Consider the following 13144-nt stretch of genomic DNA (forward strand, 5'->3'; position numbering starts at 1 on the left):
AATAAGGAGAATACTGAGTGGCTGACTACAAAGAAGCATCTTGAAAATAAAACTGGCTGTGCCTGATGTCTGTCATTTGAAATGTATATAAAATTTCTCACATGTGGGGCCCAAATTGATCTCTTTTTTGACAAGGCAGACTTGACAATGCATACCAAGAAGCTTAGATCATATTTTTTTGACCTAGTAAACCCACTCTTGAGAATTTATCTTAAGGAAATAATTTATAAGATGAAGATTATGTATACTTTTATAACACCATGATTTATAATTATCTGGAAACAACCTATTCTCCAGAAATAAAGAAAAGGCTTAGTACCTTTTGGTATCTTAATTCTTATAATATGATCATATCATACTAACAAAGAAAAGGGTATTCAATGAAAGGTATAGAAACAAAAATGTAAATATGTGGTGGTTATAGACATACAAAACTACATATGTTGCTAAAGACTAGGAGGGAAAACAGAGATGAAAACAGTTACAGTGAGATATTATAAGAGTTTTTAAACATAAAAATTTCTTTCTTTCATAATGACCATATTTTGTTTTTTCATCTTATTTTCCCAGCTGTAACTTATACAGAATCATATTTCATAATTATCTTGGGGGTCAGAAGATTATTTTACAAAGGACATGTGTGGATCATTTCTAGCCAAGTGTGAAATACAAAGAATTACTGATTGACAAATACTATTGCTGGTGTGTGCTTGTTTGTTTTTTTACAGTGAGGGGAATCTGGCTACAAAGCAGGTGGTATTCCTTCAGAGGCCAGTTATGTGGAATTCAGCTGTGCAGACCCCAGAAGTGAGTAGAATTGATGCTTTATGAATTGGATATGATATTAAAGCATTTAATCCCTAAATTCTCATTGTAATTCCAAATGGTGAGTACAGATGATGAAGTGGGGACTTGATATGAAGACATTCTTCTGAATGTTCCCTTCTGTCTTCTGTAAGAAGGGAAATATGCTAGCCATCAGGCAACATGAGATAGTTCTGAAGGGGACTAAAATATGCCATTCCAAAATATGCCACTTTGCTATAAGGATTATTTTGAGTTGAAGGAATTAAGAAATAGCAGATACAAGAGAAACTCTCCACCCTCCTTTTTTCTCCAGAAAAACAGGGCATAAATTTCACATCATAAACCAGGTGTGGTAGTATACACCTGTAATCCCAGGAACTAGGGAGGCTGAGGCAGGAAGATCATAAATTCAATGTCACACTGGGAAATTTTGAGAACTAGTACCAAAATAAAAATAAAATAAAAGGGTTGTAGATGTAGCTCAGTGACTAGCACCACATAAAAATAAACAAACAAAGGTATTATGTCCATCTACAACTAAAAATATTTTTTAAAAATTTCAGGATGTTGAGATTATTTCAGGCAGAACATGTGGGTAGAGCAATCTGGAGTATCTAACCTCTATAACAACAAGCCAACTTGCAAATTCTTTTAGTTTTCTCTAGAGATACAAAAACTATTAATATTACCACAGTCAACTTAGCTATCTATATATATTTTGTGAAAGTTAAATTTATAATATACCTTGAAAAAATTATGCAATCATACATTTGTAATGGCACTGTTGTTCTTTGTTTGTACTTTATAATCAGTTGTTGTTTGGGAGATTTCTCTATAGGTTTTTCAGATAATTTTGTCAAAGATGTTTAGTTCTAAAAACAGTCGGTGGAAATTTGGACTTGACAAGTGTTGCCCTAGGATTGTCAATGAGTTTTTATTAAACTGATCAATTTCATGAGCTGTTAGATATTGACCTAGAGTCTGACCCTTGGGGGAAAAAATATTTTCCCTTTCTTCTAGTAAGACTAATGTCAAGGGACTGGGGCTGGGGCTCAGTGGTAGTGAACTTGCCTGGCATGTGTGAAGCACTGGGGTCAATCCTCAGCACCACAAATATATAAATAAATAAAGTAAAGGTCTAAGAAGTCTGCTGTTGGAAATTTTTCTCTGCAGTTATCAAGACTTTACTTTTGGAATTTGTTTTATGTTTCATATATTTTATGCAATATTCTAGGTAGCTTAAAAAGTTTTAACATGAAAATTATCAAGTCAAAACATGCTTCCATTTACTATTGCCTCAGTTTTCTTTCTCTTTCTTTGGGGATTGAATCCAGAAGCACTTTACCCCTAAACCACATCTCCAGCCCTTTCTTTTTTTTTTTTTTTTTTTTTAATTTTTTATTGTTGGTTGTTCAAAACATTACATAGTTCTTGATCTACCATATTTCACACTTTGATTCAAGTGGGTTATGAACTCCCATTCAGCCCTTTCTGTTTTTTATTTTGACACAGTTCTTGCTAAATTACTGAGGCTGGCCTTGAGCTTGGGGTCTTCCTGCCTCAGCCTCCCCATTTACTGGGATAATAGGACTACACCACTGTGCTGGGTGGGCCTCAGTTTTCTTTAAGCTGTTAAAAGATGGTCTATGTTAGTAGAACTAGAAAATTTTTAGAAAAAAATGTTGAATAAATTGCCCATAAAGTGAGGTTAAGCAAAGAATTCTTAGACATAATCACAAAAACATAATCCATTAAAAATTTGTTCAATTAGATTTCATCAAAATTATGAGTGACAATGTTCTATGAATAACACTGTTAAAGAATGAAATGACAAGCCATAGATTGAGAGAGAGGGGGGAAAAATAAACTCACCTTACATACATGACAAAGGACTTGTATCCAAAATGTATCAAGGACTCTCAAAATCTAACAATAAGAAAAATAATGCAATTTAAGAAATAGTTAAAAGACTTGACTCCCTCACCAATGAGGACATATACATGAGAAGTAGATATATGAAAAGATGCTTCAACCACTAGCCCTCAGGGAAGTACAAATGAAAATCCAATGAGATACCCCATACTACACCTATTAGAACAGCTAAAAAAAAGAAAAGAAAAATGAAAGAACTGGTGAGGATAAGGAGTAAACAGAACTGTCATGCCATTGCTGGTGAAGTGCAAAATGGTACTTTCCAGCCTCTCTGGAAAACTTTTTCACAGTTTCTTTAGTTAGACATACATTTACCATATAACTTAGCAATTCTCTCAGATGTTTATCCTAGTTCCAGGATACAAACTTAAATTAAATTAATTAATTAAGTAATTATATTAATTATATTATATTAATAATTAATTAGGATTAATAATTAAGATACAAACTTAAGCTAAATACAAACTTAAGTTCACACCAAAACCTATATGCAAATATTTATAGCAGTTTTAGTCATACCTACTGAAAATTGGGAACAACCCAAATGTCTTCAACAGGTAGATGGATAAAACAATTATGGTATGTCCATACAATTAAACATAACTCAGAAATGAACTAGTGATACAAATGATAACTTGAACAAATCTCCAAGGTGTTATACTGGGTAAAAGAAGCCAGGCTCAAAAGGTTAGATTGTATTATTCCATTCATCTGACATCAAGAAAACAAAACAATAGTGTGAAGAACACATCACAATACTGTTGTCAGGGATTAGGGGAGGAATAACAGAATGATAGAGGGGTAAAGGGAGTTTTTTTAGGTGATAGAACTACTCTGTGTACTGATTATGATTACACAAACCTATAAATGTGTTAAAATTCACAAAACTATACACTCAAAAGTCACTTTTACTGTATGATCATTTAAAAAATAAAATTTCAAGCTGGGCACAATGGCACATGCCTCTAGTCCCAGCTACTCGGGAACTGAAACAGGAAGAATATGTGAGTCCAAATGTTCAAGGCCAGCCTGGGCAATATAGTAAGACCTCATTTCAAAATAATAAAAATAAATAAATGAATAAAATTTCAAAAGATCAGTTGCTTTGTAAATTACATAGACTACATTTTTAATGTCTTGTTTGTCTATAAAGGCTGTTGTTGGGTAATGTAATTCTTATTAAGTACAATGAAGTTCTTAACCTCCTTTTTTCTACATGAGGTTATGTGGTGTGATAAAGTCCTTTTCTTTTTTTCTGTTCTTATCTGTTTTTACTTTATTATAGGGAGAGGTCTCTATAAGGTCCTTGCTTAGCATCTGGACAACCATCTTAAGTGACAGCTTCCATTTTAAGAAAAATTTCACTTTCCTGCCCAAGGGCGTTTCTGAAAAAGGCTCATCACTCCCTCATACCAACCCCACCCTTATCCACTACCATTAGGACCCACCCAGCTCTGATTTCTGAGCCTGCCCTATAAAAATCCCAGAACCCAAGTCTGTTTCGCCTCTCTCTCTCCTATAGAGAGATGGCCTTTATTTGGCAACTCTGACAAATAAACTTTTCATGTGTATCTCTGTCTGGTCTCAGCCTTTCATTTCTCACTTACCTGTTTCTCATTCCTCGCTTTCCCTTCAGTCTCTAAATGGATTCAAGGAAAAGATAGCCATGCTAGGAAGGGGAAGAAATTCTGATCTGGATTTTACCTTCATCCAGTTAAATGTTCTCTTAAATTTTTCTTCCAAGATCTCCTTTCTTAATTTTTTGTTTCAAATAAAACTCAGCCCATGTTCCCTTTGAATCTTTTTTCTTTTAATTTTTAAAAATTTTTACTTTTTTGGCACTAGGATTTACCCAGGTGTGCTAAACCACCGAGCCACATCCCCAGCCCTTTTTGTTTTTGTTTATGAGACAGGGTCTTGCTAAGTTGCTGAGGCTGGCTTTGAATTTGCAATCCTCCTGACTCAGCCCCTTGAGTCACTGGGTTTACAAGTCTTCACCACTGGGCCTGGCTTTCCCTTTGATATTCATTTAAAGGAAACAAAAGGTCACTTAAAGTATTTGGTTTCTACTAACTCATCCAATGGTGGCCTCAGGAGTAGGCAACAACCATGAAAGGTTTTCTGGGGCTTGGGGTCAAGTAGAAACACACAGTGTCTGCTGCACTCTCGAAACCTCCATTTCCCTGTCTATAAAATACAGTTAACATTAGGACATACCCCAGGGCTCTTAGGGGGATTCAGTCTGAAACACATGTAGATGTGTTTGGCACAATGCCTGACAGTATGAGCGATTGTTTTCATAGGAATGTTTTTCTTTTAATACCATTAAACACTACTAACTGTATGGAGAAACTATTCAGAAACTGAATATAGGGCTTCTATTTTCTCCAACTAAAATTTACCTTCAACTATTATATAGAAATGTAATTTATTAATGATTCTGTACTTTCCTGAACACATACATACATAGCAAAATATTTTAAAAAGGTTGAATTAGGTTATGGGTACATGGGTGCATACTGTACTCTCCTTCAAACTTTCTGTATTACTTGACATTTTTCATATTTGGAAAGTTGAGAGAAAGAAATTGTCTCAAGTTAAAAAGCATTTTTTCCAGCAACTTTTTTTCCATGTTGGTTGTTCATTAGTTTCTAAGCTACTCGAACAAAGATGACAGAGAAAAGAATGGCTAATGCAGGAAGAGGGACTTATTCTCTCTTGTAATAGTATAAGGATGGCACTCCAGTGTGGGTAATGGCTCTGCCTCATGACCAGTCAGCCTTGCCACCTCAGTGTCTGGCTCTTGCCTCTGGACCCAGGGCTACTACAGCAATTGTTACCATGTTCAGCCTTGAGAAATAGGAAAAAGGAATTCCAAGCATGCTTCTCAGACTGACTTTCACACCATAGGCATCATTTGTTTTCACTTCCTCTTGGCCAGAACTTATTTATGACTCTACATACATCTTCAAGGGAGGCAAGGAAGATTAATCTGGGCAGCCATGTGCTAGTACAAAAGTATGGGATGTTCAAGGGGAGATATTCGGTTACTAAAAGAAAGATGGACCGAATGGATCCTTCAATTAATTTTTTTTTTTTTAACCCAGGGCCATGTCTATGTGAGGCAAGCACAACTGAGCTATATCCCCAGCCCAGGAGTTCAATTTTTTAAATATAAATTGGATTTATACTTTAACTGATACATAAAAACATAAAAATTGTACATATTAATGGAGTACTGGTATGTTTAATAATGTTTAATTTAAGTTAAACATGTATATTTTCAAATTTCTATCACTTTTTTATGATGAAAACTTTCAAAATCCTTTCTTCTAGCTTTTTTTTTTTTGATATATGGTACTAATTTGTTATCTATAGATAGAACTTCTTACTCCTAACTGTAACTCAGTTCAGTACACATTGATCAACAGTTCCCTTCCTCCCCCCACCCAACTCTCCCCAGCCTCTGGTAATAACCATTCTATTTTGCACTTCTATGAGATGAACTTTTGATATTCCACATGAGTAAGAATGTGGTACTTGTCTTTCTATGCCTGGCTTATTTCACTTAACATAATGGTCTCCAGTTCCATCCATGACAGAATTCCATTCAATTTTATGATAGAATAGCATTCCATTATATATGTATGTAAATTCCAAAATGGACCACATTTTCTTTACACATTTATCAGTTGATGAACATGTGTTTCCATTTCATAATTGTGAGTAGAGCTGCAATAATCATGGGAGTGCAGATGTCTCCTTGACATACTGATTTAATTTCCTTTGGATAGGTATACCCAGGAATGGAATTGCTTCATATCATAGTTCCATTTGTAATTTTTGAGAAACCTCCATGCTGTTTCCCATAATGACTGTACTAATTTACATTCCCATTAACAGTATGTAAGGGCTCCCTTTCTCCATATCCTGGCCAGTATTAATCTTTTTGATAATAGCCGTTCTCACTGGGGCAAGGTGAAATCTGTTCATGGTTTTGATTTGCATTTCCCTTTTGATTAGTGATGTTGAACATATTGGCCATTGTCTTTTTTTTTTTTTAGAAACATCTATTTAAATCTATTGTCCATTTTTTAAATTGAGTTATTTGTGGGGTCATTTTGCTATTGAGTTTTTTGGAGTTCCTTATACCTTCTGGATATTAACTCCTTGTCAGATGTATAGTTCAAAAATATTTTCTCACATTCTATAGGTTGTCCCCCCACCCCACCCCACAACACACACACACACAGAAGAAGAAGAAGAAGAAGAAGAAGAAGAAGAAGAAGAAGAAGAAGAAGAAGAAGAAAAGAGAGAGAGAGAGAGAGAGAGAGAAAGGAAAGAAAAGAAGTACTTCTTTATCCTAGAGTCAGTATAATAGCCCCAGGGAACAATTTTGGATTTGCTGGGGTCACCTGCCCACACTGCAGCATAGGAGGTGAATTTAGAAAGCTGGCTAGAGAAGTAGGTAGTCCACTCCAGCCTTTCTCCTCATAGGCTTGAATGATTTTGATAGCCCCAAACTGGGATGATCCAGGAAAAGAGAAGGTAGAGGTGGTGCCTTTGCATTGTTTCAAAACCTCAAACCAAGAGTGATACTTGGGCTTGAAGTGGCTTCCTAATCTAAGGGAAATAAATTCTGACCATCCACTCTACATTGCTCTCTCTTTATAAATTCTCTCTTGATCACTCTTCTATTCTGTCCTTTATGAGTAGGCCACTTTCCTACTCGTCCAACACAGTGTCCTAGGATTGCTGGAGTAATTCTAATTTAATTCTTTTTATTTTGTTTTTAAGACACTGACTGTGAAAAATGAAAAGTAGAGTGGTAGGACATCCTAAAATCAACCAACTTGTCACTGAGTCTAGTGTATTTTTAGTGGGTCACTTCCCCCCTCTTTTTTTTTTTGACAATGGAAATGACTCTTTAAAGTTAATAGGTTAAATCAAGGGAAGCATTAAATTTGCATCCAAACCTTGGTAAAATTTCTCCCATTTTATAGTGAAAATATAAGAAAGTGGAAAGGTATGTGAGTAAACCTTATCATATAGCATGGAAAAAATCTCTCTTTATGGACATAGATAGTTGTAAAATAGTACTAAGTGGAAAAGTGAGGCATAAAACTTTTTGTGTAATATTTTATACATTGTGTACATGATGCAAATGCATATGTATTTAAAGAAGAAAACAAAATTTTAACAGTAGTATTTCTGGGAGATAGGATCATAGATGAGTTTGCTTTTTTCTTGCTTTTGCCAAGTTATCTACATTGAACATTTTTATTTTTGTAATTGAAAGAAAATTGTATTTAAGAAACACAAACCCTTTTACCACAAATGTATTTCTACCAAAGTGACCAATACATTATAAAAAGAAGAAGGTAGAGACTCAGGCACCAGTTTGGGGCCTGCTACTCCATGACCTTGGACAAACCCTACCTTATTTTTAGGCCTGAATTCTACCTCTGAAAAAATAAGGGAATTTAAGGATATGGCCTCTAAAGATTGCTTGGGCTTCAGACTCCTACAATCTGAGTTATAAGGACACTACAAATTGGTTTGTTGGAAAAGCTGTTATTTCCTGTGGAATGGGGTTGGGGTAGGAGAGGCAATTTCATTGCTAAAGATGTATTTATTGAATTTATCAGTCACATGGATAGAAAAAATAAAAATGTGTGTTCTGAATTCTTTTAGAGGTACAATGTTAAGTATTTTGTCATATGAAGTGAAATTTATTAGTGATCATCTCTAAAAGTGGAGAAATATTAATATCTTACTCTGAGAAATATTCAATTTTTATTAAGTAAGTACTTATTAAATATGTGAGAGTTAGCCTCTGTTAGCTTGTATACAATTAGGAATTTCTTGCAAAACTCACCTTTGGCCCTGTTGCTGGTGAGGAAGGAATGATCCAAGCAGCCAAGGGACTAGGCACCCCTGCCTTCCCATTTTGATTCAATGAGTGTTAAAAGCATTGAGAGCATCTTTCGAGAGTGAATGTGTTCTTTATTCCTGTGGGAAAGGCACCCCCAACCAGGCTGGAGAAAGGAGCTCAGTCTGGCAGAGCTTGTCACTCCTGCCTGAAGCCAAAAGATTATATCCTTGCTGACCACACACACAGTGCCAGGGAGAAGGTGCCATTCTCAAATCCAGTATCCTATCTGAGAGTAAATTCAGGTTTCAACTGCTTGTGCTGAATTCAATAAATGTGGTGAATGGGAACAGAGGAAAAGGATTAATTATCTAGTATTTGCATTTGGTGAGTGCGGGGTGCCAATGGAAAATGTGAGCACCACAGAACTATATCTGAATTGGGCCTTTGCTGAGGAAGGACCAGGTAGATTTTTCCCTTAAAGTTGCCCACAGACTCCAGCAAGTCGACCATGAGAAAATGAGCTGCCCGGGTGCTGCCAGTGTGTTCCTTTCTAAGCAACACCTGGGGCTGATCTTCCTATTTAATGTCTCCATGGTGTTTCATTCCATATAGCCCATAAAATCCAATTCAGTAAAGTTGTTTGTTTTCTATATTTGCCATGAAAATCAGTAGAAAATACTTATATATTTTATACACTACAGTTCAACAAACCTGTGGATTAACACACTTTGGGAAGACCAGCATGGGCTTCTAAGTTTTTTCATAGAGTTTCATTCTTACATTTAGGAAAATATAATCTTAGTTGCCAACTAACATATAAATGAATCTTTGGTTTAAAAATAAAAAAGACACTTTAAATAGGGAAACTACTGTGCTTTTTAAATTTATCTTTAAATCCTTGTTTGTTTTTTATGTGCCTAAGATTATGGATCACATTCCCATATGTTGCATTGTATCAGTGTTAAAGAAACTCTTGTAATAAGATCTCATCAGGAGTCCGAATATCCATGTTGAGCTGCTGATTCTCCTTAGGCTCCTTTTTTGACTTAGATATCTTATTTTTGACTTAGTTTCCTTGGCAGAGACCATGTCCTCTTTATTCTGAACTGTACCAAGGACATGGTCAGTCCTCAGTAAATATTTATTAGCAAAACATCCACAGCTTATCGCAGTCTGACGAATGCACTAGATCAAATTGCTGAGCATTTCATACCATCAGCAGAAGAAGTTTGTAGCAAGATAAGGCAATGGGTCTGCTTGGCCGAGGAAGACATCCCAGGCACTTGTTCAAATGCCACCTGTGCCATGGGGTCGGGTGAAATGGGGGTAGGGTGGCCTCTCAGCACAGTTGCTGTTGTCTAGATCCCAGCCAACTCCAACAAGACAAAATGTATCTGTATTTCTCCCTTGCTTTGTTCCCAAACATGACTGGAACACAATTCTCTCCTTAGGTGTATACAACTCACCTGCCAGTGAGAGGATGTACCAGGAACATTCAAGAGTTGCAAAATGGGGTAGAGGGAGGAGATGAGGAGGGTGACTACAGTTAATTTAGATAATTTTTTGCCATGCTGGGGATTGAACCCCAGGCCTTGAGCCCTGGGCCTCCTGCCGGCTAAATAGTTGCTCTACCCCTGTGCTGCACCCCCAGCCCTGTCATGAGCAGGCTTTTGAACAGAAGCAGGGAAAGGACATTTCAGGCAAAGAAGCAGCATGTGCCAGAGCAGAGGCACAGGAAGCACTGTCTTTTAACTCCTGGTTGCCAATCTCTTGTGTTTCAGAGGAAAGCAAGCCGTTTTATGAAAGGCGACGACAGAAACAAAGTCAGCTGCAGGAGCATCGGATTAGAAGAAGGCGGGTCACAGCCTACGGAGGCCAGAGTCCCGCCGGAAGAGGGCCGCTTCTCGCCTTCAGGAGAATGCTGGACCAAGGAGGGAAGGCCAGCACAGTGCAGTGGCTTCTCGGGGTTCAGCAGCAGCGACAGTGTCCTCCGGGAACTAGACGAAGGACAGTTTGACCAGGAGGACGGAGTGACTCAGGTCACTTGCATGTGAGCCTCCAGGTGAAAGAACAGAGGTCCTGTAAATAGTCATTAAAATAATTGCCAACTGACTTTGTTACTGTACCTGCATTTATGTGATATCCTTGAATTTTTAGACTCAACCTTTCCTCTAATCTGTGTAAACTTTGGCTCAATCTTCTAGACAAGGAAGAATAACCAACTTATTTGTAAATTTAGAGTCATGTTTACACTTCTCTCAACTAAAACATCTGTCTAAACAGATGTCCCATTAGGTTATTAAGCAATAATCTACTTCAGTTTCTCATGAATGCACAAAATATACTTTGCTTACCATTCCCGTTAAGAAGACTGAATATCCCAGTCGGTATTTTACCTAATTAGAGAATTCTCAGGAAGTTACAGAGGCTTATTTAAACTGAAAAATAATCTCTCTTTCTCTTACATACAAATCAGCACATGCCCAGCGCACAGACACATAACTGATTGGTGAAAATAAATACCTATTTTCTGAATAAAACAATTAATCCAAATTTTCTCTTTGACTATGGACTGTACAAACAAAGGAAGCCCCTACCTGTTAAAATATTCTCTGAAAAACATAAATTCTTTCTGTGTGTCTTTGCTTTTAAAGACTCATCAGTTACCAGCCCTGTGTTGATTCATTGAGCTTAAACATTATTGCTCCTACTAGCTTAGAAATATAGCAAAGCAGCATCTTTTAAAATTCAATACAAAAGCCAGGCATGGTGGTGCAAACCTATAATCCTAGTAGTTTGGGAGGCTCAAGCAGGAGGATCGCAAGTTCAAGGCCAGCCTCAGCAACTAAGCAATTTAGCAAGACCCTGTCTCAGAAAATAAAAAGAGCTGGGGATGAGGCTCAGTGGCTAAGCATCCCTGGGTTCAATCCCTGGTACCAAAACACACACACACACACACACACGAAAAAAAATTTCAACACAAAATCCCAACTTATAAAAACCTCAGTAGACAGAAATATTTAATTGTCTTTAATTGTGAACACTATAAAAAGAACAAAATATCAAATTTAAGTCTACATCTTTCTAGATTTGAATTATGCTTTTATTTTGACTTGCTAAATCCTGAAGAATGTTGAAACCCAGAATTTTCAGTCCTGCAGGAGTGGAGAGGTGCTCATAGCACGTGTGATGTTTATGACAATCTGCTCATCTCTGCCTTTCTCACTACTGCTAATAGGCATGCCTTTGCCTTGCTCTAATAATATTCTGCAAAATAGAGGATTTTCATGAATGTTTGAATAGCTTACTTTAGAAGGTGAGGACCTTCAAGTGAATTATAGTTGACCTTACCCATTGATGAATTCAGCCCATTATATTTATATTTTTTAGTACTGATGTTGACATTGTAAGATCATTTAAATAATAAAATATCATTTGTTACTGGGCTATCATTTTATTGAACACACTCATATGTTTTATATATATATATATATATACATATATATATATATATGATCAAATATATAGTGCAATTAAACTAAACCAATCTGCATGAATTTTTGGCAAGATTAACAGGAAATATTTTATGGCTATCTGCTTGTACAAGTAGAAAGGGACTTAAGAACTGTCTACTCAGTCTTGTTCTGTGAAAAAAGCTACCAACAGTATTTTCAGAAATGCTTTTTGTCTTGATTTTCAAATGAACCTGAGTTCTATATCCAAGAGTCCTTGGGTTTTTGATAGAAACAATCACTACTTCACAAGTCCACAAAATGCTATGAAACTACAAAGCACAGGAATGTACTGAGAAAAATCAGACAGGTTTCCCAATGCCAAGGTCTGTAAGAGATGGAGGCTCCTTTGTCATCCTGCACATAGGGATGTGAAATACCAAGAACAGAGATAGAAATTTATATTGAACAAGGGAAAATTCAGGAATATGTCAAGTTTTTATTTTAAATTTTGTGTAAACATGATTTTTACATTTTGCTTTTAATCTAGGGGTTATATTTTCCTAGTTAAAAACAACAACAACAAACAAAACTGGGTACAGTGGCATATACCCATAGTCCCAACTACTTGGGAGGCTGAAGCAGGATTGCTTGAGCCCAGGAATTTGAAGCCAGCCTGGGAAACCATGAACTATTTAAAAATAAATAAACAAAAACTAACCTTTTATTAGAATAAACTTGGCAGTCTGTCCTAGTCTCAGTATTTATTTCATGCCAGGCACAATGGCATACACCTGTAATCCAAGCTACTTGGAGGCTGAGTCAGGAGGATCACAAGTTCAAGGTCAGGCTAGGCAACTTAGTGAGACCTTATCTAAAAATAATAAATAAACAGGGCTGAGACTTGGCTTGGTTATAAAGAACTTTGAGTTTAATTTCCAGTACCGCGCGCGTGTGCCACACACACACACACACACACACACACACACACCCTTATTCTGTAAGTACTTACTCCAATTCTATGTAATAAATGTGTATAATAGTGAATAGTGACCAAGCAGCTCTAGAGCATTTTAAA

At 36.4% G+C, this 13144-nt stretch overlaps 1 protein-coding gene across 2 annotated transcripts in view; it reads left to right on the forward strand.

Annotated features, from left to right (window-relative positions):
- Rftn2 (raftlin family member 2) overlaps positions 1-11573 on the forward strand; it is a 62787-nt gene extending 51214 nt beyond the window's left edge. For both annotated transcript variants that reach the window (XM_027925033.2, XM_071618959.1), the window contains 2 exons: positions 729-807; positions 10396-11573. In XM_027925033.2, coding sequence (XP_027780834.1) covers positions 729-807; positions 10396-10668 — 352 coding nt within the window. In that variant the 3' untranslated portion in view covers positions 10669-11573. The remainder of the gene's footprint in view (positions 1-728; positions 808-10395) is intronic.
- Positions 11574-13144: the final 1571 nt, after the last annotated feature.

Source organism: Marmota flaviventris, chromosome 11 (genome assembly GCF_047511675.1).
Source record: "Marmota flaviventris isolate mMarFla1 chromosome 11, mMarFla1.hap1, whole genome shotgun sequence".
Lineage (NCBI taxonomy): Eukaryota > Metazoa > Chordata > Mammalia > Rodentia > Sciuridae > Marmota > Marmota flaviventris.